Below are 25886 nucleotides of genomic sequence, written 5' to 3' on the forward strand. Positions count from 1 at the left end.
CTTATGATAAATGTGTGTTATGTTGAATTTATAATCAATCATTGCTTTTAAATATTTAAGGTTAAATATTAGATTCAATAACAATTTATTATCTTAATATTTAAGTGTATTAAAGTTTAAGTAAACTAATTTTAAAATTAAGAAAATATTAAGTAATACTTAAAATGTTCAAAAGTATTTTATTTTTTAATAATGTTAAATTATTTATTGGTAACATGTAAAAAGTATATACCTTGAACTATTGGTTAAGAGTTATATGGACCTTAGAACTCAGAAAACTCAATAATGAGTAGACTCCTACTTCAGCTACTTCTTGCTCAACAAGAATAATATTGAAGCTTATTATAATATAACTAGATGGCTGGTGCACGAAATTTATGTACTGCAGCGGGTGTCCCTCAGCCCAACCTGCACCTTCTTGCAGTCCGGGACCCCTTGAGGGATGTCCACCTGCTGGTTTAGGCCCAGTCCCCCGAGGGTCATTCCGCCAGTCATTCCAACATTCAGTTGATTTGCATATTAGTGTTTTCTTATATAGGATGCTTGCATATTATTCTTATTCTTATTCTTATTATCCTATATAATAAAGAGCTAATATGCAAATGGTCATCACACCCTCACACCATCATGCCATAAGGCTCAGATGCTCAACACTGGGGAGAGAGGAATGGGGACCATCCAGGCACAAATGAGCTCATGAGAGAGGAATGTGGACCAGCTAGGCTGCAGCCCAGGAGAGGGACAAGCCGCACGCCCCACTGGGGCACCAGCTGCTGCTCCTGCGACCCAGGAGAGGGACAAGCCACACGCCCCACTGTCCTGGGCATCAGTGCCTGCAGCTGTGGCCCAGGAAAGGGACAAGATGCCTATCCCATGGTCCTGGGCACGTACAGCTGCGGCCCAGATGAAGCTGCCTGCCCACGGTCCCTTGCAGCTGCGGCCGGCCCGGGCAAAGCCAGCCCGGGTCCTGGATGCCTGCAGCCAGCCAGGGGGAGGGAAGCCTGGGCCCCGGGTGTCTGCAACTGGCCAGAGGAGAGAATCCTGGGTCCTGGGTGTGGGGCGAGGCAGAGGTGGGTAGGGGTGATCAGGCCATCAGGGGAGCAGTTAGGGGTGATCAGGCCAGTAGGGGAGCAGTTAGTGGAGATCAGGCAGGCAGGCAGAGGTGGTTGGGGGTGATCAGGCAGGCAGATGAGTAGTTAGGAGTCAGCGGTCCCGGATTGTGAGAGGCAGTCGGACATCCCCCGAGGGGTCCCAGATTGGAGAGGGTGAAGGTCGGGCTGAAGGACCCCTCCCCATGAATGAATTTTGCGCACCAGGCCTCTAGTAGCTTTATAAAAACATATAAGCATATGTAGAAAAACTTTAAGAGAACACTAAAAAATAATTATTGTGTTAGCCTTATAGGTCTTCTCTGTAATGTTTTGTGCTTATAATAAAAGAAAAATGACTTCAACCTGGAAATTAGGCACCTTAAGTCAAAATACGTTTTTGCCATAGAATAAGGTTAGGTGTTCATACATTTGATAGAAAATGAATTCATCACCAGTGACATGGACATTTGGATAAGAACCTCTTCTTCCTTGGTACCTTCCAGAGACTGACAGCCTACAACAGTGGCTGACAGACCTTCGTCTGCCTAGTTCTGTTGTCTCTGCCCTAGTCTCTTACTCTCACTCCACTCCAACTGACATATAGCTGTGTGGCTCAACACCAACAGTCACCTTGCAAAATCTCTGCTTTATCTTCAAACATTAATGGGTAATTTTTTAAATTCAATAAATTGCAGATAAAGGAAACTGAATGTAATGAAACTCAGATATTTTGACAATGTGAAATTTGAGTTTTTCCTTTTGTCCTATTTTCTTAAATTTTTTCCCTATTTTCATTTTCAGTTGTCCCCAGATATTTGGTGTATATTTAGTAGCATATTGAAACTTGAAAGCATTCGTAAGAGCAACATTCCCAATCTTGATTTCCACTTCAAACTCTGAATAATGCTGAATGCTTTAATTAAAATGTACCATTACATGCTTTTTTTGTATTTTGTGAAGATTTATGTGGCTGTCTTACCCCTCAAACAATGAGTGTATTTGTATTTTCAGGGAAATTTTGGTGAAGTATATAAAGGCATATTAAAGGATAAAACTGCTGTTGCTGTTAAAACATGTAAAGAAGATCTTCCTCAGGAACTGAAAATAAAATTTTTACAAGAAGCCAAGTGAGTTCTTTAAAATTATGTCAAGTGTGTATTTATAATATAAATGACTCACTAAAATGTAACTTTGAAGATATCGTAAATTATAATTTGCTAAAGTGGAAATAAGCATTTTCAGAGCCCTCGTCCAAAAGTAAGCACTTATACAATGTGGAATCGGAAGGTTTCTGTTTTTGAGTGCTTTAGGTAAGCACAGTGAAAAGAACCAGGTGCTAGAAAACAGTGAGTACTCTTCAAGTCTTTGAAAAAAAATTGCAGTATTTTTTGCTTTTATCACACATACATATACACACATATGTATATATGCAAAGTTGTGATTTTCCTTATAATAAAAATATTACTATATTCTACATATAAAATATATAGTTTACATAAATATTTAGATATATAACTTCATCTCCCCTACCTTACTTAGATATTATCACTTAATTCTTTTTTTCCATTTGTTAGTTTTCTTTTCTAAGAACCTCATATGCCTTCTTTAATTTAGTGTCTGGCATTTGTTCTGGAATTTGCATATTGTTTCTTTGCTAATTGATCTTTTTAGATGATTGTCTTTTTCCTATTTTTAGCTAAAATTTAATGTTCCAATTTGCTACCTCTGTATTGCAGATAGTTAAAACCATTCGGTTAATTGTAACATCTAGTTTATACAATGAAGCACAAAACAAATTGAAAGGTTTTTGGACAGAGTGAGGATAGACATATGTTTGGGAGATGGATGGATGAATGGGAGAGGAGGAAAATAGATGGATCTATAGATTGTTGGTGTGAAGCAGGGGTGGAGAACCTTTTTTCTGCCAACAGCTATTTGGATATTTATAACATTATTCGCGGGCCACACAAAGTTATCAACTTAAAAATTAGCCTGCTTTATTTGATTAAACATTTAATTAACTCACCCCTAATGCCTTGGCAGTACCAGACCAAATGATTTCGAGAGCCTGACGTGCCTCACCCTTGGTGTAAAGGGAAAGAGGGAGGTGTGAGTGTATTGGGGGGTATGTGTGTCTCCATCATGATCTAGTGTGTAAAATTTAAGTTTTTGTAAAGTGTCATGGAGAACAGAGGATATGGCAATGAGGGAACATGGCAGTGAGTGAACTAAGTCCCATGGCATGGAGCATTTTCATGTACATTTCTCCATTTATCTGAAAATGAGTATTGATAGCAAAAGAGTAAACTGGTCTGATGCATTTATTGAATATTATCTACAGAATAAAGTTGAAACCCCGTTTCAAGTGTATTTTTGGCAATTTAGAAAAAAATTCTCTAATAAGTTCAAAGATTTTAAATTCATAGATTTATTATTTTATAGACTAGTGGCCCAGTGCACAAAATTCGTGCATGGAGGGGGGTTTCCCTCAGCCCAGCCTGCACCTTCTCTAATCGGACATCCCTCTCGCAATCTGGGACCACTGGTCCTAACCGCTCACCTGCCTACCTACCTGCCTGATCACCCCTAACTGCCTCTGCCTGCCTGCCTGATCACCCTTAACTTCTTTCCCCTGCCGGCTGATCTCGCCTCCAACTGCCCTACCCTGCTGGCCAATTTGGTTCTGATTGGTCAGTTTCTATGCCAGTCAGTGTTTCTGGGCCTGATCAGCAGCCCCCAGGAGGCCCAGAGAGAAACAGAGGCGTGGCTGCTGGCAAAGCATGGAGAGAAAGAGGCAACGGCTGATCAATAGTTGCCATGGAGGCTGTGGATCGGACCCTGCCTCTCTCTCCGGGCCTATCTCTCGGCCTGATCCACAGCCCCCTTGGCAGTCAGTGCTGGGTTGCTGCATGGCGACCCAGCACTGACTGCAGGACTGACTTCTGGTTTTCAGTCGAGCCTTCAGTCGGTTGTTATGGACCCTGGGTTTTTATATATTAGGACATCCATAGGTATTCTTATGGTATAAATTATATCCAACCTTTTCAAAAATCTTTAATTTTTTTCTTTTCTAATTTGTGATTGTTTTATTGAAAAATAGAGAGTTTAGCTTGCTTTTCTAAAATGAGATTGTTTTATTTTAATAATAAAAGTTATAGCGCTGAGTGGTTTGGCTCAGTGGATAGAATGTCAGCCTTTGGACTGAAGAGTCCTGGGTTCGATTCTGGTTGCAGGCTTGATCCCCAGTAGGGGGTTTGCAGGAGGCAGCTGATTAGTGTTTCTCATCTATGTTTCTAACTCTCTATTCCTCTTTCTTCCTCTCTGTAAAATCAATAATATATATTTAATAAATAAATAAATAAATAAATAAATAAAATTATATCCATGCAAAAACTTTTAAGTGTACTTTAATAGATAATAGAGCTCTATAGTTAGCTATTTAATATTATTGGAATTCAGGCTGGCTGTTTTTTGGAATTTCTTTACTAAGCAATTTCCAGCTTCAGAAATGACATTTTGAATTAAAGTCAAACATTTTAAAACTGTCATCTTAATTCTTTGTAGAAGTTGCAAATTCAAAGTTATTGTCAGAATATTTCCCTTATTTCTAGAATTCTTTCAAGTTTATTTTTTCATTTATAAATCAATCTGTATTTTCAATATAGAACATTTTTCTTAGATGTATCCCTGCTTTAGTTGTACATGTATAAAATTTATATAAACTGTTTTATCTTTCTCCAAATAATGTTATTTTTCATTCTCTTAGGCAAGGAAACTGCGTCTTTGAAATATAAGTGAGCTTATAACTATGTCAATAGAATAATGTGGAGTAAAATTTGGTAATAGAAATCACCAGGGTAGACAGGCCTCTGAGGGAATCGAATCTACTTTTAACTCGAGCTAGGAGTCTGTGCTATTTTATAACCCACTGAAATTTTGCCTTATCCAAACTTAGTCTTCTCTGCTTCAGCTTAACTTGATACTGAAACTCTGTTACTCAGTTATTATTTAACCTTTTGACAGCTTTCTCAAAACTTTTGAGTTCTTACTATTTTGAGATTGATTATGGTCAGCAAGAAAGCTCTGATTATAAAATTTAATGAAGGGATTACCTGATGGTGTTTATCAACATGAATTAGATTCTTATTTTTAAGTATTTTAAATCAAGTGTGTACATAGAGCAAAACAAAAAGATGTTACCCTAGAAGCTTACAGTTTTGAGTTCACTCATGCTTTTCAGCTATGTTTTTGTGGTGGTGGGTGAATAAGTCCAGATATTTGGAAGAGAGTTCTAAATGTTTTAGACTAAGTAAGTTATTCCTATTTAGCATGGTTGTTAGTCATTCAGAGTGAATAATAATTTTAAGTGAATATTTAATGGAATTAAGGATAATTGACTGATTTGTACCTATATTTTGCCAAGATTTATCAAAATTTGCATGTATCCTATTACAATTTGGGTTCACACTGAAGTTTTAAAAAATGAATTATATTGATTAAACTATATTCTACTTGTGTACATTACTTATAATCATAGGTTAATGCATAATTATTCTTATTCTTTTCTCATCCAGAATTCTCAAGCAATACGATCATCCCAATATTGTCAAACTTATAGGAGTTTGCACACAGAGACAGCCGATCTACATCATTATGGAACTGATTTCAGGTAATAGCATTTTAGAAGTTTCCATGATGACATTTTATTTTAAATTATTTTATTTCGTTTTATTTTCAATCACCATTTAGCCCCCTATACCCTCTTCTACCTCCACCCACCCTCCTCCACTTCTGCAAACACCACACTGTTGTCCATGTCCAAGGAGTTCTTTCGTTTTTCTTTTCCCCTTTTTTGCTCAATCCTTCCACCCCCCTCAAACTCCCCTCCCCAACAGAGCTGTCTGTGTGCTCTACTATGATTCTGTCTCTATTTTGCTTGTTAGTTCAGTTTGTTCATTAAATTCCACATATGAGTGAAATCATAAGGTCTTTGTCTTTCTCTGACTGGCTTATTTCACTTAGCATGTTCTCCAGTTCTGTCCATGTTGTCACAAAGGATAAATTTTCTTCCTTTTTATGGCCGAGTAGTATTCTATTGTCTAAATGTACCATAGCTGTTTTATCCACTCATCTCTTGATGGACACTTGGGCTGCTTCCAAATCTTGGCTATCTATAATAATAAAAGCATAATATGCTAATTAGACCGGACAGCCAAACAAATGTCCGGACGTCCTTCTGGACATCCTTCCGGACAAGCCGTGGCTACGGGGGCCAAGGCAGAGGTGATTAGGGGCCATAAGGCAGGCAGGTGAGCAGTTAGGGGCGATCAGGCAGGCAGGCTAGTGGTTATGCATGATCAGGCAGGTAGGTGAGTGGTTAGGGGTGATTAGGTAGGCAGGCAAGCGGTTAGGAGTCAGCGGTCTTGGGTTGCAAGAGGGATGTCCCACTGCCAGTTTAGGCCCGATTTGGGCCTCTAGTTGTAAATAATGCTGCAATGAACATAATGGTGTATATATTCTTTCTTGACTTAGTGTTTTGTGTTTCTTTGGGTAAATTCTCAGAAGTGGAATCACTGGGCCATAAGGCAGTTCCATTTTAATTTTTGGTAGCAACTCCATACTGTTTTCCACAGTGGCTGCACCCATCTGCATTCCTATAAACAATGAACAAGGTTTTCCTTTTCTCCATATCTTTACCAACACTTGTTGTTTGTTTGTTTATTGATGATAGCTATTCTGACAGGTGTGGGGTGATGTCTCATTGCGGTTTTAAATTGCATTTCTCTGATGATTAGTGACGTTGAGCATCTTTTCATATGTCGATTGGCCATCTGTATGTCCCCTTTGGAGAAGTATCTATTGAAGTCCTTTGAGCATTTTTTAATTGGATTATTTACTTTTTTGGTGTTGAGTTTTATAAGTTCTTTATAAAGTTTGAATATTAACCTCTTATCAGATGTATCATTGGTGAATATGTTCTCCCATTCAGTGGGTTGTCTTTCATTCTGTTGATGATTTCTTTTGCTGTGCAAAAACTTTTCAGTGTGATGTAGTCCCATTCAATGACATTTTAATGCCATGTTTTATTACTTCTATATGTTCAGTCTCTCTGATTTTAATATTTTCCTGATGACAAAGAGCATGTACACACACTCAATATTTTTATAGTCTATAATACTTTGCTATTTTTTAGAAAATGTCAACCAACCTCTTAAAAGAGAAAATAAATTATTGCAGTGCAGTTACATATGGAATGTAGCTATGTATAATGTTTATGTTTAGAAAAAGTCTATTTTGTTTCATATAATAACAGTGAAATAATAGTATCTTATATATAGTTCATTTATATCATTTTCCAAGTACATTAACACACATACTTTAGTTTGGTTGTATATAATAATCCCATAGTGCTTTTGGTCACTTATGAACTATGAACTAATTTATATGTGGACAAAGAAAAAAGTAATCTGTCTTGGAGCTTGTCTTTGTATGTCTTGTGACTTTCAGCACCTCCAGGCTTTTTTGGTTAACAACTTTTGTCAACAAAGATAACTTCAAACTGACACAGTACATTTTTTATTTATTTTCATTGTAAATGTTTCTGTTGTGGAATATATAATTACATATTATATAATTTGATCTTTATGAGATTTACTGTAATATGTAATAACTGAAAAGGATTTGCTTTGTTGCCTTTAATGACAACAAAGAAGAAACCTAAAAGGATATAAAAAATATTTCTAATATGCTTTTTATATATGTATACTTTATTGTATTGACATGTTTACACCCTTAAAACCATCTCCACAACCAAAGTAATGAACATGTCAATCATCCCCAAATTTTTCTCATGCCTCCTTTTAGTTCCTTCCTCCTGACATTCTCGGTCATCCTCTCCAATCAACCATCCTCTACAGTCAACCACTGATTGCTTTTTGAAACTATATATGAATATTTCTTAGAATTTTACATGAATGGAATCATGCAGTCTAGTACCTGTTTGTGTTGTAACATCATTCCTTTTTATTGATGAGTAGAATTAGAATACATGAATTTACCAGGGTTTATCCATTCAGCTGTTAATAGACTTTGGGATTGTTTTCTGTTTGGGGCTACTACAAATGAAGCTAATGTAAACATCCATGCACAAGTCTTTGAATGGACATGTGCTCTTATATTTCTAGGGAAAGTGCATATTTTATTACTTAGAATATTACATTAAACTTTATTGCTGAGTATTTTAAGACTTTGAAGTAGAATGAATGGATCATATGGAATGTGCATTTTTAAGACATAGCTGGTTCTAAGCTAGTTATATCTCACTTTCTAATATCATAAAAATTGGGCCAAAATATTACATTAAAAAATAATGGACTCATAATTTTATGACATTTTCAACTTAAGCCTTGGTAACAAATTCTTCCCATTCTCTACTTTTTTCTGTCAATACAGTCCTATGCACTCTTTTCCTTTCTCATTAATGTGAACACATCAGAATTTGTAAAGCTAAATAATCACAAAAGCATAAAGTTGTTTTTAAAAAGTATTTCCACTATGAGATAAAGAGCTCATAAGTATATGGTTATGAAAAACTTAGGAGGCATTTAACCCAGGTATGCAAGGCTGATTTTGAAATTTAAATATCTATTAATGTAATCCATCATATCAATAGGTTAAAAAAAGAAACAGCACATTATCATATCTATTGATACAGTAAAAGCATTTGACAAAATCTAACACCCATTCATCATAAAAGTAAATTAAAAAAGGCCCAACGGCCAGTCAGTCTTGCCTAAAAGCTTGACACAGCCACTTAATAAGTTGTGCGATCTTGGTCAACTTCCTTAAACTTTGAGTCTTAGTTTCCTTACCTGTAAAGAAAGAATAATTAAGTTGTAAGGATGAACACACTGTGATTGTATGTAAATACACATTATATCAATAATAGACAGATAGATAGGTAGATATAGATATTTGGATAGATAGATATAGATATTTGTATAGACATCTGTCTCTTAGAGTGCTTGATACAAAACCATTTGTGTGTTCTCATAATCATCATTTTTATTTTATAAATAGAGGCCTATTGCACGAAGAGATTCGTGCAATAGGCCTTCCTTTCCCCTGGCTGCTGGCACTGGTTTTCCTCCGGCACCCAGGCCTTCGCTCTGGCCGGGCTCCAGCCGGAGCCGGCCCCGGGGCCATGAGGCTTTTGCTGCTTCGCCAGCCCCGGGGCCGTGATGCTTTCACTGCTCTGCTGGCCCCAGGGCCGTCACTGCTCTGGCCCTCCGGCCATCAGGCTTCACTCCACCACTTGGAGCCTACATATGCAAATTAACTGCCATCTTTGTTAGGTTAATTTGCATACTCTCCTGATTGGCTGGTTAGTGTAGCGAAGGTATGGTCAATTTACATGTTTGCCTATTATTAGGTAAGGTTGGCTAAAATGTAAGTTACTAAAATGCTATAATTTGACAAGAACTTTAACTCAAACTCTAAACCTGCCCCTGCCACTAACTCTAATCCTACTCCTTTATCATAATTCTATCTAAGAATGACCCACAAACAAATTGGGACATTTAAAATTTCTTTAGTTCTTCCCATTCTACCATCATTTGTGACTGTTTGGTTTGTATGTTGTAATATTTAGCCTTCATGGGTCTTTCTTTCCTTATATGTATAACTAAAGTGGCTAGATTAGATTGCCTCTGAATTTTAGCTTTAACCTATAATATTTTAGTTGTTAGGAAAATTTTTCTTAAATTTGAAACCTTTCATAACAAACTCTCAGACCACTCTAAAACAGTGTTTCTCTGTCCTTTTCTCTTTTTATAGTAGGCATGATGGGGAAATAACCAGATGGTTTTCATTCTTATAAAAGTAGCATAATAATATAAAACATTTTACAGTTACATAAAATTTTACAGTCGTCACAGCACTTTAACATTATGTCATTTGTCCTAGCAGGCAGTGTTTTTATCCTCATTTACAAATAAGCTAAATGAAGTTTAGAGTTTAAAGTGACTTGTCAACATCAATTAAACAGCAAGTGGAAAATCGTGCTCTGTTTTCTACTGTCATTCAGTTTATAAGGGGGTCAAAATATATAATCCTTTTATGAATTAAAAATATAAATGAAAATTCAAGCCAATGTCTATGCAAGATACTCTATGGGCAAATACATGAATCCTTGTTCCATAATTTCTCAACCTGGTGCACAGATAAGTAAATAGCTATTGCAGTAAACAGAAAAATTTTTGTTTGAGTTACTTTTTTCTCTATGGGGATCAAGCTGTGGAGAGAAGATTTAGAAAACTTTAAAAGCAAAATTTAATAACTGCTTAGTGACTAATATGCACGCCATTTCAAGAATGTATTATGCAAAGATTTAATATGCTGCTGTTCACGTCAGATAACTGAGCCCATTGAAATCAAATCCGAAATATATTTTAACCACAGTAATGTTTGAAGAAATTATAAGCATTTGAGAATTCACATTTAGAGTGAATACTCCCAAGATAATCCTGTTTTCATTTGAATCATCTCTTGAATTACAAATACCTTATTTATTTACTTGTTTGCTATGAGTTGCTGCATAAGTAAAATCTAACAAAAGCCAATTCTAAATGGAACTAGGAAATACTAAAACAAAAACAAACAAAAAACCCCTCTAATCTGCTGACATTTGACCCCATTTTATTTTACAAACAAGTTGTGTATTACTTAGGAATTCAAATGAAGGAAATGAGTTGTTTGTGACAAACATGCCTTTAAAAAAGGAATATTTATGGTGCAGGCATCTGTCATTTGTTTTTATATCTGTGGTTAAATTAGGGCTGCCACAAGATACCCTGATGGATAGGAGACTAAGCAGTTTAACCTCTACTACCATGTCTCTGCACATCCTGGGTATAGAGGTGCTAATTTTAGCAAGCCTTAGAAAATGCCAGTCTTCACTCTTTCTTTCACTAGAAACTTGTAAACTGCCTCCTCCTTTCTGACCTGGATGTTCTCTTTGAGTTCAGAACTTCCTGGAAGTAACTGAATGTTATATTATCTGGTACATTCCTCAGCTCACACAGATGTGTGCCCCTGGGCAATCCTCGAACTTATCTTAATTTTAGAATGACTTATGGCTTTGGAACTTTTAGAATTATTGAAGAATTTTTACCAGTTTTTAGAAATCATCAAAATATATCTCATCTTTATAAGATGCTTTAAAAAAATGAATTGAGCTTATATAGTTTGTATTGTATAGAGATTTTACCTTAGAAATCTAGACATAATACCGTTCTCATAAATATCTCTACACTTTCCGTAGACATCTTTCCATTGTCAGCATTTTTTTAAAATTTTTTGTTTCCAGTTGTAATTTTTATAGGTAATCTCATGAATTTTTGTCATTGTATTAAATTCTTTTTAAAAATAAACATTTTGCCCTGTCAACTCATCATGAATCAACTAAAGCAATTTCAGTGATGTGATATTATAGCAATAGGGGTTTATTATATTTAGTAGTCCTTGGAAATGACAGTTCCCATTCCTTTAAAAATAAGCTCCCAGCATTTTGGCTCTGGATACTTACCTTGCATGTGTTTCTCTCACTCATCATAAAGGTAGAAAAGGGCAAATTATACCAACAAAACACTCAGGAACATGGCTTCTGGCACTCACTGAAAGAGAGCCCTCAAACTATGCCCTGGCACCTTGCCTTACAGATTTAACCCATCCCCAGTTGTATTAACAGTACCACTTCACAGCAGCAAATTGTGAATTCAAGAGAAAGGATAACGTAGCAATTCTCAGATTAATACTTTTTACCAAAAATTATAAGATGTGTCAGCTCCATGGCTGGGTGTTTTATTTTGCTAATAAATTATTAAAGAAGAACCTAATTTTGTGGAGTTTCTTACTTCATGTTGTTTGGAGATGTTGATAGAATACTCTTTTAAATCAAATTTGGTATGAGTCTCAATGAGTATAATTATAAAAAAATGCACAGTAAATTTCATTTTTGGAGAATGGGTAACTTTTTTTAAATATATTAACTGATGTTAAAATATCTAAACTTACACATTGGTCTTTACTTTGTGTAGTTCAAGTATAATACATTAATGAAAAGCAAAGTAAATGCACTCTGTTGCCAACTTATATCATAGATAATAGATTTTGATATAATTAAAATATTTCCAAAACAACTTTCTAAAGGGAATGGCATATTTAAATTTATATTTCTTTATTAGCCAAATGATATGTTGGACTATCATAATGTGTCATTTGCTGCCTAATATCCCAAAGTAAATGTATATGAAATAGTTAAACTGGCCATTTCTCGAGACACTAAAAGCACTAATATCCTTTGAAATTAGTGACTTTGTTTTGCATGTTACCTAAATTGACAACCTGGTGGTATTACACACCTGTGATATTGGCATTTTCCTATTGTTTTTCAGGTAGACCACTTCCTTCTAAGTGCATGTTCTTTCCCATAGGCTGAGCTAAATGCTGAAAACATTAAGCCAGAAGGAGGATATGAGAAATGAAACCTAAAATATGACTATTACTTTATTGCTTCTTTAACTTGAGTGGTTTAAAAGAAGTGCCTAGGGATTTCTTTATCAATGAGCAAAGGTTATGTTATAACAAACAGGTTTACATGGTACATTTGAACCATAGATGCATTGTGAATATATCTGCGCAATATTGCTCATATGTTTTTTACAGGGTTGGGCAAAAGTAGGTTTACAGTTGTGAGCATGGGGAACAGAATTCGTTGTAGTAGTATTATTTATTAACTAGAGGCCCAGTGCACAAAAATTTGTGCACTAGGGGGGGCGTCCCTCAGCCCGGCCTGTGCCCTCTTGCAGTCTGGAACCCCTCGGGGGATGACCACCTGCTGGCTTAGGCCCGCTCCCTGGGATATCGGGCCCAAGCTGGCAGTCAGACATCCCTCTGGCAGCCAGGCAACCCTCGGGGGATGTCCACTTACCAGCAGAGAGCAGATCTAAGCTGCAGTTGGACATCCTTAGCGCTGCTGAGGTGGCGGGAGAGGCTCCCACCACCACCGCTGTACTGGCAGCCGGCAGCCTGGCTTGTGGCTGAGCAGAGCTCCCCCTGTGGGAGCACACTGACCATCAGGGGGCAGCTCCTGCATTGAGCATCTGCCCCCTGGTGGTCAGTGTGTGTCATAGTGACCAGTCATTCCCAGTCGTTCTGCTGTTAGGGTCAATTTGCATATTACCCTTTTATTATATAGGAGTGCCTGGCCAGCCTGGGTGAGGGGCTGATGGCTGTTTGCAGGCTGGCCACAGCCCCTTCAGGGTGGGGTGTCCTGCTGGGATGCCTGGCCAATCTGGGTGAGGGGCTGAGGGCCATTTTCAGGTTGGCTAAGCCCCCCAGTGGGGACCCTCACCCCATGAGGGTGTGGCCAGCCTGGGTGAGGGGCTGATGGCTGTTTGCAGACTGGCCACGGCCCCCAGCCACCCAAGCTCCCAGTGGAGGCTGGCTGGAAGCAGGTATCTGGGATTTATTTGTCTTCTATAATTGAAACTTTGTTGCCATTAGTGGAGGCCACAGCCAGCTCAGGGCACACGGGAAGCTTGGCTTCCTCCATCGCCCAGGCAACCAAGCCTCCTGCTTGCTCCAGCTTCGTGTCTGCTGGCCGCCATCTTGGTTGGGTTAATTTGCAGATAGTCACTCTGATTGGCTGGTGGGCGTGGCTTAGGGCATAGCAAAGGTACGGTCAATTAGCATCTTTGTCTTTTATTAGTGTACATTATTATTTGCCATACAAACAACTGTAAACCTACTTTTGCACACCCCTGTGTATTCTGAGCATCTGATGGCACTTGCTTCAGCAAGGAGGCAGATAGCTTGGTGAGCAGAACAAAGCAGGTTATGAACCATAGTCTTGCTCTTAGATCCTGTTTTTTTAAAAACTCTTTATGGTAATCAAAGTTGCTTAATGATTCAAAGTAATGTAGGAGTTAGGAACACATCTGCATCCTTGCACAGGAATAACTAGTTCTTTTAAGACTAGAGGCCCAGTGCACAAAAATTGTGCACTTGGAAGGTCCCTCAGCATGGCCTGTGACCTCTTGCAGTCTGGGAGCCCTCAGGGGATATCTGACTGACGGCTTAGACCGGCTCCTTGTGGGCCTAAGCCGTCACTTCTTATGCTTTCTCCCGCCACCACTGCTGCGTTCGCCAGCTTGAGACTGGCTTCTGGCTGGGCAGTACTCCCCCTATGGGAGTGCACTGACCACCAGGGGGCAGCTCCTGCATTGAGTGTCTGCCCCCTAGTGGTCAGTGTGCATCATAGGAACCAGTTGTTCTGCTGTGTGGTTGATTTGCATATTTGCCTTTTATTATATAGGATACTGGTTAGTTTTACTGTTGTTTTGTTAGGTTTTCATTTTTAAGCTTTTGTTACTATACCTTGAAAAGTCTTAAAATACTCAGAAATAAAGTTTTAATAATATTCTAAATAATAAGAAAATATGCAAATCTTAGAAGTATGAATAGGACTAGTAAAACTGGTGAATCCAACTGAAATTAAAAAATCAAATTTTGATATAATTTCTTGTTTTTACAAATAAATAGGTTTTCCTCTGTAATCACTCCAGTGTATATGAAACTGAGTGCCTATTAATATGAGGTTTTCATATTATCAGAATTATAAGGAAAACAGCTATTTAAATGGTGAGGAGCACAAGCTTTTTTTTTTTCAAGATTAAAAGACAACTGAAGATCAATTGAAACAAAGTTCTTAAAAAAATTATTCATGATGAAAGTTGAAAAGTGAGAATGTTTGTTTTTTTCTAACTGCATTAAAATGTATGATAGACTACTTTATGTAGAAACCAAACAAATGCCCAAATGCCTCTTAGTAGTTTTAGCCAAAGATATTATAATGTTACATTCTTACTTTCCTTTGTAAAGTTTATCCCTTTCTAGTTTGAAGTTGTTCTGTGTATTCAGAAATGATAGACAAACCCTGGACTCTTTCTAAATTGTGGAAGAAATGAAAACCTTCCGATTTGTATTTGAGAAGGTATATAATTCTATTCATAGGTACCATTATTCTTTAAACTGAATTTTACTTACTATTTAAGGCCGGGTATTCTGTTAGGTTATTCATTCATTTATTCAACAAATAGTTACTCAATGCCTATGATGTATTCCAGGTACTAACGATTTAACAGTGAAGAAAACAGACCAAAGTCCTCATAAAAATCCAAAATTCCTGCTCTCTTGAAGCTTAAATTTTAGTGGGGGAAGAAATATGTTAGGTAAATAAGTAAAGTGTAAATATGTTGAATGTTATTAAGAAAACAGAGCATAGAGGGAAGATGATAGGATTTGTTGGGATGGGTAGAGGTTGAAAGTCTTAGTGGCCAGGGAAGTCCTCAGAAGGGTAGGACGTTTGGGTAAAAGCCTGATGAATGTTAGGGAACAAGGTCTGTGGGGATCTGGAGTATGAGCATTCCAGATTTCATGGGATTGCAGAGAGAGCAGAGAGGATGAAATAAGGGTCAGAGGAGAGTAGAAGATGAGGTCAGAGAGAGGGAATGGGTTCAAACCATACAAAGCTTTGTAGATCTTAGTGACACTCTGTTTCAGTTTAAGGAGTCTTCTTGTGGAGGTTACCCTAATCTGAACATCTACTAGTAGGTTCTTGCTGTTCTTATCACCTTTCAAGGGTAAATAATGCAAACAAAGCTTCACATTTATGACAAATACCATAGAAAATACTGAATACCTTTTAAGCCCTCCAGGTCTAAGAGATTGTTTTTCATTGTGTCATAAATGTGAATACCCTTTTAAGGATGAAATCAATCTTCTACTTGTTAACTGCTCATTTTATGACAAGCCAAATTAATTACTTCTGAAAATCCATTATGCATTTTTCTTTTCTCATTTCTTCACTAGTTTTCTGGACATTTTTAATATCTCTCTTCTCATTTAGGTACTCTTTATTTCCTTTCCTTGGTTTTCAGATACTATTTAAACATAAAACATCTTCACAAATTCATCATGAAGCAATGTGCTTTATATTAAGAATTGTATAGCCTTGTGTCATTGAAAATGTAAACATAATATTAGAACTGTCATTATAACAAGGTTTTGTATATGTGAAACTTTCCTGTTCCTTATTTGCCTTCATTTGTCCTTCTCTGTAAAGCTGAAGTAGATTGTCATTGGTATCCATTTGTGGGCATGAATTTCAATTTCAGGAAGAACATGAAATAGCTGTGCCTGAAATTAAGCACCTAATAAATACACCTGGAAAATGTAACCTTTGCTAGAAAATGTAACTTTGCCTAAAGTCTTCTGTGTCAAAATTGAGACAACAGTATCACATTTGACAATATCTGCAATTAAAGTGAAAGGCTTTCTATAGCAAACTGAAAGATTAAAGAAGTGACTTTCTATAGCATCTTTAATCATTTCATATCTTAAGAGATTACACATATTAAATATTTTCATGTAGGCAACTGGTGTTTTAAGACTTTTTTCTCTTACACGTTAGTCAGATGGTATTGAGAGATTTATCAAGATCTTTGATAAAGATTTCCAAGTTAATTTATCTTCTAAGAAGATATTTGCTACCAGCAAGTGCTCTATCTCTATATTTTCTATCTTGACTACTACAAGTAATAAAGAAACCCTTTCTATAGTAACATCTATCATTTGTTGAATAGGATAAAAGATGCAAATACTTGTGTTTCTGCAAATTTTTCCATCTTTAAAAGTGCTTTTTAAAAATAAATAATGCATAATATTATTTGAAGAATTTATAAATATGTCACTGAGATTATTTTTAAGAGTCAATTTCATATTCTTTCATTCTTTTTAAAGTGGAATTTCTAAATTAATGAGGCTGTAATTTGAAGGATTTTTATTATTCTTTTAAAAATATTCCAAACTAGTCGGCTTTGGTAAAAAATAAACCCTCTAAATGACTACTTATTGAGAACACATATATCACCTTGTATTTAAGTGACTTTGAAACTTAGAAATATACCTGTTTTTTCTTTAACACTGTATATTTTTCTCTAATGAACAAAATAAACTGATGAACAAAATAGATCCAGAGACATAGAAGCATGGAACAGACTGTTGAATCTCAGAGGGAAGGTGAGGGTAGGTGAGAAGAAATCAACCAAAGAACTTGTATGCATATTTGTATAACCCATGGGCACAGACAATAATGTGGTACAGGCCTGGGGTCGGGTTGGGGGTGTCTAGAAGGAGTCAATGGGGGGAAAAGGGACATATGTAATACTTTCAACAATAAAGATTTTTAGAAAACATTGAGAGTATAAAGTAAAAAAAAAAAAAAAAAAAGACTTTCCATTGTGACATTTGGATTAATTACTTTATTTGATAAACACTTTCTGAGTTTCATCCACCATATACATTGGTGAAAAATATATCCATGATCTCTTCCCTCAGTGAATTCAGTGGAGCAGGAGAGAAATATATTTAACACTAATCATAAATAAATTTATTGCAAACTTTGCTCTAAAAAGAGTATTTCTCAGAGATATGGCAACAGGTAGCACCTAGTTTATTTTAGAGGCCTTAGGAGACAACTCTAGGAGGTGACATTTGTGTTATGACCTGAAAGATAAAAGCAGTCTACCTTTGCAAAGGGCTAGGAAGAGGCACAGAGAATAGCAGGTACAAAAGCGATGGGTAGGAATTGCTTTTGTATTTGAGCAACAGGAGGAAGAGTAGAATGACTGAGGCATACTGAGCCTGGGAGAGACTGGCATATAATAAGGTTGCAAAGGTAGGAGAGATGGAGTGATGAAGGGCCTCTTAAGTGAGAATAAGCAATTTTTTATTATATTCCCCAAATAATTGTGTTTTAGGCAGTGAATTTTTTTACGTATTACTTTCAAAGAATATGTAGGAAACACAATGACAGATCAGCTCAGATCCCCCTTCCCTTTGCAATTCTTCTTGGCAGTAGCAGTTCTTACTAGTTTATTGTAGGGTTTTGTTGTCTGATTTTGTTTATTTAATTTCAGTTTTATTCTTTTAGTGCTTTTCTTTGCAAATTGAAACATATATGAATATATGTCTTATTAACATAAGTAACTTATTGTACATACTCTGCTGCTCTCTGTAGTTTTAAAAATATTTTTTAATTTTTAAATTACAGTTGATGTATAATATATTAGTTCAGGTGTACGACCCATTGATTTAGGCATTTATATAACTTATGAAGTGATCGCTTGCCTTAGAATTTCAAGCAAAATAATATCAGCAAAAGCACCACCTTAAAATAAATTAGGTAAATTCAGTCCCCTCCTCCATAATATAAAAAAAACTTATTTCCAGAGTAACTTCTAGTCCTGACATTCTAAGGGTTTGTGAAAGCAGACCCTGGAATCTGTAGTGGCAGTTCACATAATGTCTGGCAAGATTATATATATATATATCTCGTGCCCCTTGGAACCAGCAAGTTAGAAATCCTGTGAGATGTACTTTTATTTCATAGAGCTGTTATCATAACTGCTATCAAGTTATGTTCTCAAAGATCATCTGCAAGGGAGAAATGCAGAAGGTCCCCCCTATTCTGCAGTGTTAGCATAACATGACTATTAAGGAACCTCATCTGAAAAGACTAATGTCACGTATTAGCCCAAATTGGGAAAACCACACACTCAGCTCTACTTCTGGCTGGGCTGAATTTTTCTACTTAGATAGTAAGCCTTCACTAAGTGCTTCTTCAAAAGAAAAAAAGTAGAATCAGGAAAGCTATTACATTCTTGGAGTTATTTTCAGTGTTTCATCTTCCTCATCTTTCCCCAAAACTGATCCATTTCTAGCTTCTTATTGAGTATTTTAATATCTTATTTTTAGTCTTTCTTTGGATAGTTCTTAGTATAAACCTCGTCACCCGTTTGACATCTTGGTTAGTTTTTTTTTTTCTGTGCAATTAATCTCTCCTAACTACACATACCCAATATGTAGCAGTCAGTATCATCTGCTTCAGTATTTGCATTGATTTTTTCTTCAAGAATTGTTTTGGCTTATATCCTATTATATAAAATCTATTCTGTGTTTCGTGGAGTACAAATTGAATCAGCTTACATTGTTTATGATTGTATAGATTTTTCCCCTTATATTTGATGAGCCAGCTAACAACCACAACTTCTATTAGTACAGATTAAAGAGTAAAGGTTTATTTTTTAATAAGAACCTGAACAATGGCATAAATGGAGCCTCCAAAGAACTGCCTACAATTTATTAGTTACTTTGATTATTAGATGTCCTATATAATAAAAGGGTAACATGCAAATAGACCAAACGGCAGAACAGCTGAACAACCAATCAAAGCATTATATGCTAATGATATGCTAAGGCTGCTTAATTGCTTGCTATGATGTGCACTGACTACCAGGGGGCAGACTGTTGACCAGTTGCTATGGTGTGCACTGACCACCAGGGGGCAGATGCTCTGACCGGGAGGTTAGCTTGCTGCTGGGGTTTGGCTCAATTGGGGAGAGAGCGAGATGGGCTGGACACTCCCTGAAGCCCTCCCATGGTCCCTCTCCAGCCCGATCGTGCACCAGTGGGGTCCCTCAGCCTGGCCTTCACCCTCTTGCAATCCAGGATCCCTTGGTGGATGTCAGAGAGCCGGTTTCAGCCCAGTCTCACAGGGCACTCCCCTTGGGAGGGCGCCAGATGCAGAGCTCATGGCTGGCAAGCGCTGCTATAGCAGCACAAGCCTCTCCCAATCAGAACTGATTGGGCGTGAGTCCATGGGAGGCACAGTGGGGCTGGGATGAGCGGGAGCGGCAGGTAGGAGCTACAGGTGGCATTGGACTGTGGATTTCGGCCCAATCCCTGCAGGCCACCCAGAGGAACCCCACCCATGCACGAATTCATGCACTGGGTCTCTAGTTTTAAATGTATAAATGAACACAACTAAAGCAAACATCTTAGAAACAAGTTTATATCCTAAAAAACATGGGACATGAATTATACATTTTGTATGTCACCAGAGACTAGTACCTATTAATTTAATAAACTTTGAATTTGTTCAAAGATAAATTAAGATTTCTATGTGATTTAATGACAAGAAATCATTAGTAGTACAGCCCTGATGATCTCTTTTCTCCAAGACAAATTGATAAATTAATATTCTTGTTTATATAATTTCTCAAAGTTTGTTTAATGAGATTACTTCCTCAGTGTTCCATTAATACTGAACAACAGATAAGACCAAATTTCCACAGCATGGAGTAAGACATCTTTAAGAGCTATTGAGAGTTATAGCTTCTATCCTCTTACGAAAAGTTGCTGCAAACAATAATAAAGCATTTCTTATTGTTTCCTACTTATTCCAGATGTGTGTGTGTGTGTAAAATATATACATATATTTACATTTATATATAAAAATTTTTTAATTCTCCAAGTCATCTTCTGATACAGTTGTTATTTTAACCATTAGGGATCTTTGAGTTGCTAGTACAGATACTATATACAATATTATAGAGATTTTGTAAGTTCACTTAATTGAAAAATCTAGAGGGAAGTTACTCTTGAGGAGGTTACTCCAGTGGCTCCAGCATGTCACCCAAAACTATTCTCTTTCCTTTGCTCTTTGCTCTCCACGGTGGTGGCTCCATTTGAAGACTGCCAGTCTTTGTGTTATTCATGCTGTCTATACGCTTTCGGTAGCAAAGCATGCTGCTTTCTTGGTAGTTTTCTTCACAAAAAAAAAAAAAAATTCATTCCCCTCTTAAATACCTCCTTGTATATCAGTGGTCTGAATTAAGTTGTGTGCCTGTCCATGAACCAGTCACTTGCACAGGGAAGTGGACTTAATTGGTTAAGCCAATCCAGAACCACCCTTATTATTGGGGGTGAGGTTAATACATTTCAAAATGGAAGAAGGGCAGTCTTCTAAAATAAATTGAGGTGAATGAAGAATAGATGTATGACAAGCAACCAGTCCTGACTGCAGCTCTTTCTCATTTTATGTAAAGAAACTAGAGGCCCGGTGCATGAAATTAATGCACAGGGGAGGGGGAGGGTTCACTCAGCCTGGCCTGCACCCTCTCCAATCTGGGATCCCTCTCACAATCTGGAACCACTGACTCCTAACCGCTCACCTGTCTGCCTGCCTGATGCCCCCAACTGCTCCCCTGTCGGCCTAATCCCCCTAACTGCTCTCCCCTGCTGACCTGATCCCCCTAACTGCTCTCCCCTGCTGACCTGACCCCCCTAACTGCTCTCCCCTCCTGGCCTGATCCCCCTAACTGCCTATCTGCTCTCCCTTCCTCTCCATGCCCTTTGGACCCCAGAGCAGGCTTGCCGAGAGCTCGCCACTGTGGCCCCGCCCCTGTCCTGATTGGTCATTACCTGGTGGCATCCTGGCCAATTTACATATTCCTCTATTATTAGTATGGGTAACTTCAACAACAATAAGTTGTAATGTTTGTTGTGTGCATTATGTGCTTGGCACATGCTTAGTTCTTTAGATACATTCAGTCTTCAAAACCATCTTGAGACATAAATGGAATTTTTTTTTTTTTAAAGAAGTTTAGAAAGGTTAAACAGCTTACTCATGGCTACATAGCTAACCAGACCAAGGTCAATTGGATTTCAACCTCCATGCTCTTTGTACCATGCCATGCTCTCCCTAGTAAGCCAAAGTTGGCTTTGAAAATGCATTGTGTTAGAAATTCATCCTGGTGAAGAATGCTAGAAAACAATCCACCCTATTTTAGTTTAATATGTAGTCTACCCACAGAAATAAGCCTTGTTAAGAAAGAGTCACAAAAGGGAAGTGATCTTATTTTGTTCTTTTTGTACACGAAGATTCTTAATTGCAGTGGCCAAGTAGGGTACTCTGTGCTATATGTATACACACACATACACATATCCATCCATGCATACACATATATATACACATGGGCTGCATATATAATTATTGTGTATATCACAAATTTGAAGGGAGGTTCTTTAACTTGATACTTAATGAAAATGACAAAATGAGATCAAAGGGACTCTACAGCAGGAGTGGGGAACACCTGGTCCGTGGTCTAGCCCTACCAAAGCATTGTGGGCAAGTTAATTAAATGTTTGACCAAATATAGCAGGCTAATTTTTAAGTTGATAATTTTGTATGGCCTGCAAGTGATGATATAACTATCCAAATTGGCAGAAAAAAGGTTCCTCACCCTGCTCTACAGTAACCTCTCAGTGAATACTTGAGACTACATGATCTGATGTCAGTCTCCAGTTCTTCCTCACTTAATAAAGTACAATGAGTAGCATGCCTAAGGGAAGAGTTCTGGCCAGTCTGAATTATTTTCTGGGTATTCTGGCTTTAGTTCCATACTCTAGCCCCCTGGGGTGTTTACTTCCTGTTTCAGTGTTCTTTTATATATATATTTCTTAATTGATTTCAGAGAGGAAGGGAGAGAGAGAGAGAAAAACATCAATGATGAGAGAGAATCACTGATCAGCTGCCTCCAGCACATCCCCTCCTGGAGATCGAGCCCACAACTCAGGCATGTGCCCTTGGCCGGAATCAAACCTGGGACCCTGCAGTCTGCAGGCCAATGCTCTATCCACTGAGCAAAACCAGCTAGAGCAGTTTCAGGGTTCTTAACGCTTGCACTTGCCCAAGGCTCAGGCTTTCAGTACTGAATCATTATTTAATTCTTACTGGAGGCCTTGCTTTTATACAGCAATCTGCAAGAAACTGACGAGGGCTGTGGAATGGTGCAGCTCTGCTCCTTTATTTAAGAACACTGTGTCTATGACTTGAATCTATAAATTGGAAGTAGATTTAAATTTTACTTTAATGATTGTAAGCAAGACATTTCTCTAAGGCAAATTTTTGTTGGATTAACTAAGGGACAGACTCCCCTTCATCTGTATCTTTAGCTGTGTCATATATTTAGAAATAGCTGTATCTAACTCCTCTTTCCCAATACTTTACCTTCACTTTATAAATTATTTTTAAATGTCTTTATAGATTTTTATAGAGAGAGGAAGGGAGAGAGAGAGAGAGAGAGAGAGAGAGAGAGAGAGAGAGAGAGAGAGAGAGAGAGAGAGAAACATCAATGAAAGAGAGAAACATCAATCCATTGCCTCCTGAACACACCGGGACTAGGGACTGAACCTGCAACCTGGGTATGTGCCCTGACTGGGAATTGAACCCGGGATCTTTCTGTGCATGGGAGGACCCTCAACCAACTGAGCCACACTGGCCAGGCTATACTTTACCTTTATTGACTTGGCATCATTTTTCAGCCAATTTTTAATGCTATTTAAATGTTGTCTTTTCTTTGTTTACCCATAGATTATGCATTTGTTGTTTTAATCTCATCTACCAAAGGTTGCTTCTTTGAAAATCATTTCATTTTTAGATCATATAATTTGTAAGACAGTAGTGTTACAGAGCTCAGAGTCTTAAATACACTAAGTTTTATTGTTGGAATGTAAAGATTTTAATGGCGTCCATCAGGTGCTATTGATAAGAAATGTAATGTCTTTATTTTAACATTTAACAAGCATTTAAAAAGCATAGTTCTGAATATTGGAGAGGGGCTAACTGTTAAAATCAATGAAAAATACTTCTTTATGGGTAGCTTATAAGCTGTAAGAAGGAGATATAAATACTTTTTTTACACATTCATTCAAAAATGTTTATTGAGATATTATGTTCTAGATATCATGTGGTAGATGTCTATACAATTCTCTTTACAGGGGTTATAATCTGGGGTGAGCATGGGGAGTACAAGGAGGATTGTAAGAAGGAGACAATTTAAAAAGAACTGAGGGCAGGTGGAAAAGTGCTGAATATGAGCTAACTAGGGAGAGAAATAATATTAGGATTTGACAGAACATTGGAGTTTTTTCATAATGCTGCTTTAAGTCAAATTCCAGAAAAGATGTTTTCACTTGAAAGTTATTCCACTGTGTAAACAAATCCTATGAGGTTTTAAAACCAGAGGGTGCACTTTTTCTAAAATAGGCCAACGTATATCTAACAAAAGAATTAATGTATACATGGGAATATTGGTCCAAACAATAACTTGAACTAAATATTAATTTTAAGTTCATTTTAATAGACATTTTTGTACCTATTAAAGGTGAGAAGTTGGTTAGTTTTTCTGTTTACTGTGGCATTTATGTGTTTTGTTCAGAAAATTAGTTAAAATTGATAGAAACTATTTCAACAATCTCCCTAGTAATTTAATACATTTGATATTCTCCTAAAAAAACAAAAACAAAAAAGAGTAAACTGTCTGATACTGTTAAAGTTATTTTTAAGAATAAGACTTACTGATTTTGTAAATGGTTCACCTAAATTTGTTTAACACTTGATTTGTGAATAAGAGAAGAGGTTCAGAAAAGAATATTATAAGGAAAATTAGGCAGGCTCTTATTTTCTAGGAACTCTCATTAAAGAAAAAGCCGTTAAGTCTTTACTTCTAGAGTTGTTCCATTTTAGGAAGCGTAGGCCCTGGTGAAGAGGATAAAAAAGTTTAGGAAATGGCAATTAAAATGCTAATTTCTCTTGCAAAAACCTGGCTAATATCTGAAGGCCTAATAGAAAGTGGGAATGATTATTTTTAGAGGACATCCATTCTAATATACTTTAACTTTTTAAATTAAATTTGTTAGGGTGACATTGGTTAATTATGTTTCATGTGTGCAATTATATAATACATCATCTGTATATTGCTTTGTATGTTTACCACTCAAAGTCAAATCTTCTGTCACCATATATTTGATCCCCTTTACCTTATCTTCCCCTTTCCTCTGGTAACCAGCACACCGTTGTCTGTGTCTATAAGTTTTTGTTTGATTGTCTTGTTTGTTCATTTCTTGCTTTCAGTTTTATATTCTACATATGAGTGAAATCATATGGTTCTTGATTTTTTCTGACTTCTTTATTTGAATGTAATACATTATACACTAACAAGAGAAAAATAATCAAAACATAGCCTTCAATGCTGTATTAATAATGAATGCAGTTTAAGGCTATACTATTTTACATGATAATCCTGGCCATATATAGCTTCAGAGCTCTTGAGCTTCTGAAATGTGGATAGTGCTTCTTAAAAAAACTAAATTTATAATTTTATTTCATTTTAATTGTTTTAAAAATTGATACATGAAAATTTTAAGTATGTTTGGAACAACCTATGTAAATGAATCTACTTTATAACTGTAAATTTTATGAAATATAAATACAGATCAAATATTTTCAGATGAAAATTTGCATCTAAATTGAGATGTCCCATAAATGTTAAACATATTTTAAAGACTTAGGATGATAAAATGTAAAATATCTCTACTAAAATTTTTATAATGATATATATTGATAAATAATGTTTTGGATCTATTGGCTAAAGAAAAAATATATTATTAAAGTAAATTTCATCTTTTGTTGTTACTTTTCAAAATGTAACTATCAGTAAATTTAAAATTACTGTGTGGCTTGAATTATACTAGTATTTCTTTTGAACCATGCTGGTTAAAGGTGCTTCTCCACATCATAGAATTCATTTGATGCCTAAAAATGTAATCTGGCGCAGCAGCTAAATCTTATTAGCAAAATCATACCCATTTCCCCCCTCTTTCTGGGTCTACTGACAGTGATAGTATTGTTAATAGTCTCAAAATATTTTTAAAGCAATTACTGAGTCTGATAACTAATTCAATATCATTGAGTTATTTTGTTTAATTCATAATAATTATAATCTTTTATTTGATATTAGAGAGAATAAAATTTACAAAATTTTAGTCAGG

The 25886-nt window shown here is 36.6% G+C and overlaps 1 protein-coding gene across 1 annotated transcript in view; it reads left to right on the forward strand.

The window, feature by feature from the left end:
• The window catches only part of FER (FER tyrosine kinase), a 295282-nt gene that overhangs the window by 196044 nt on the left and 73352 nt on the right, over positions 1 to 25886 (forward strand). Inside the window, exons 14-15 of the mRNA XM_081090052.1 lie at positions 2103 to 2218; positions 5666 to 5760. Of these exons, the coding sequence (XP_080946178.1) occupies positions 2103 to 2218; positions 5666 to 5760 (211 nt within the window). The remainder of the gene's footprint in view (positions 1 to 2102; positions 2219 to 5665; positions 5761 to 25886) is intronic.

Source organism: Myotis nattereri (genome assembly GCF_964212035.1).
Source record: "Myotis nattereri genome assembly, chromosome: 4".
NCBI lineage: Eukaryota > Metazoa > Chordata > Mammalia > Chiroptera > Vespertilionidae > Myotis > Myotis nattereri.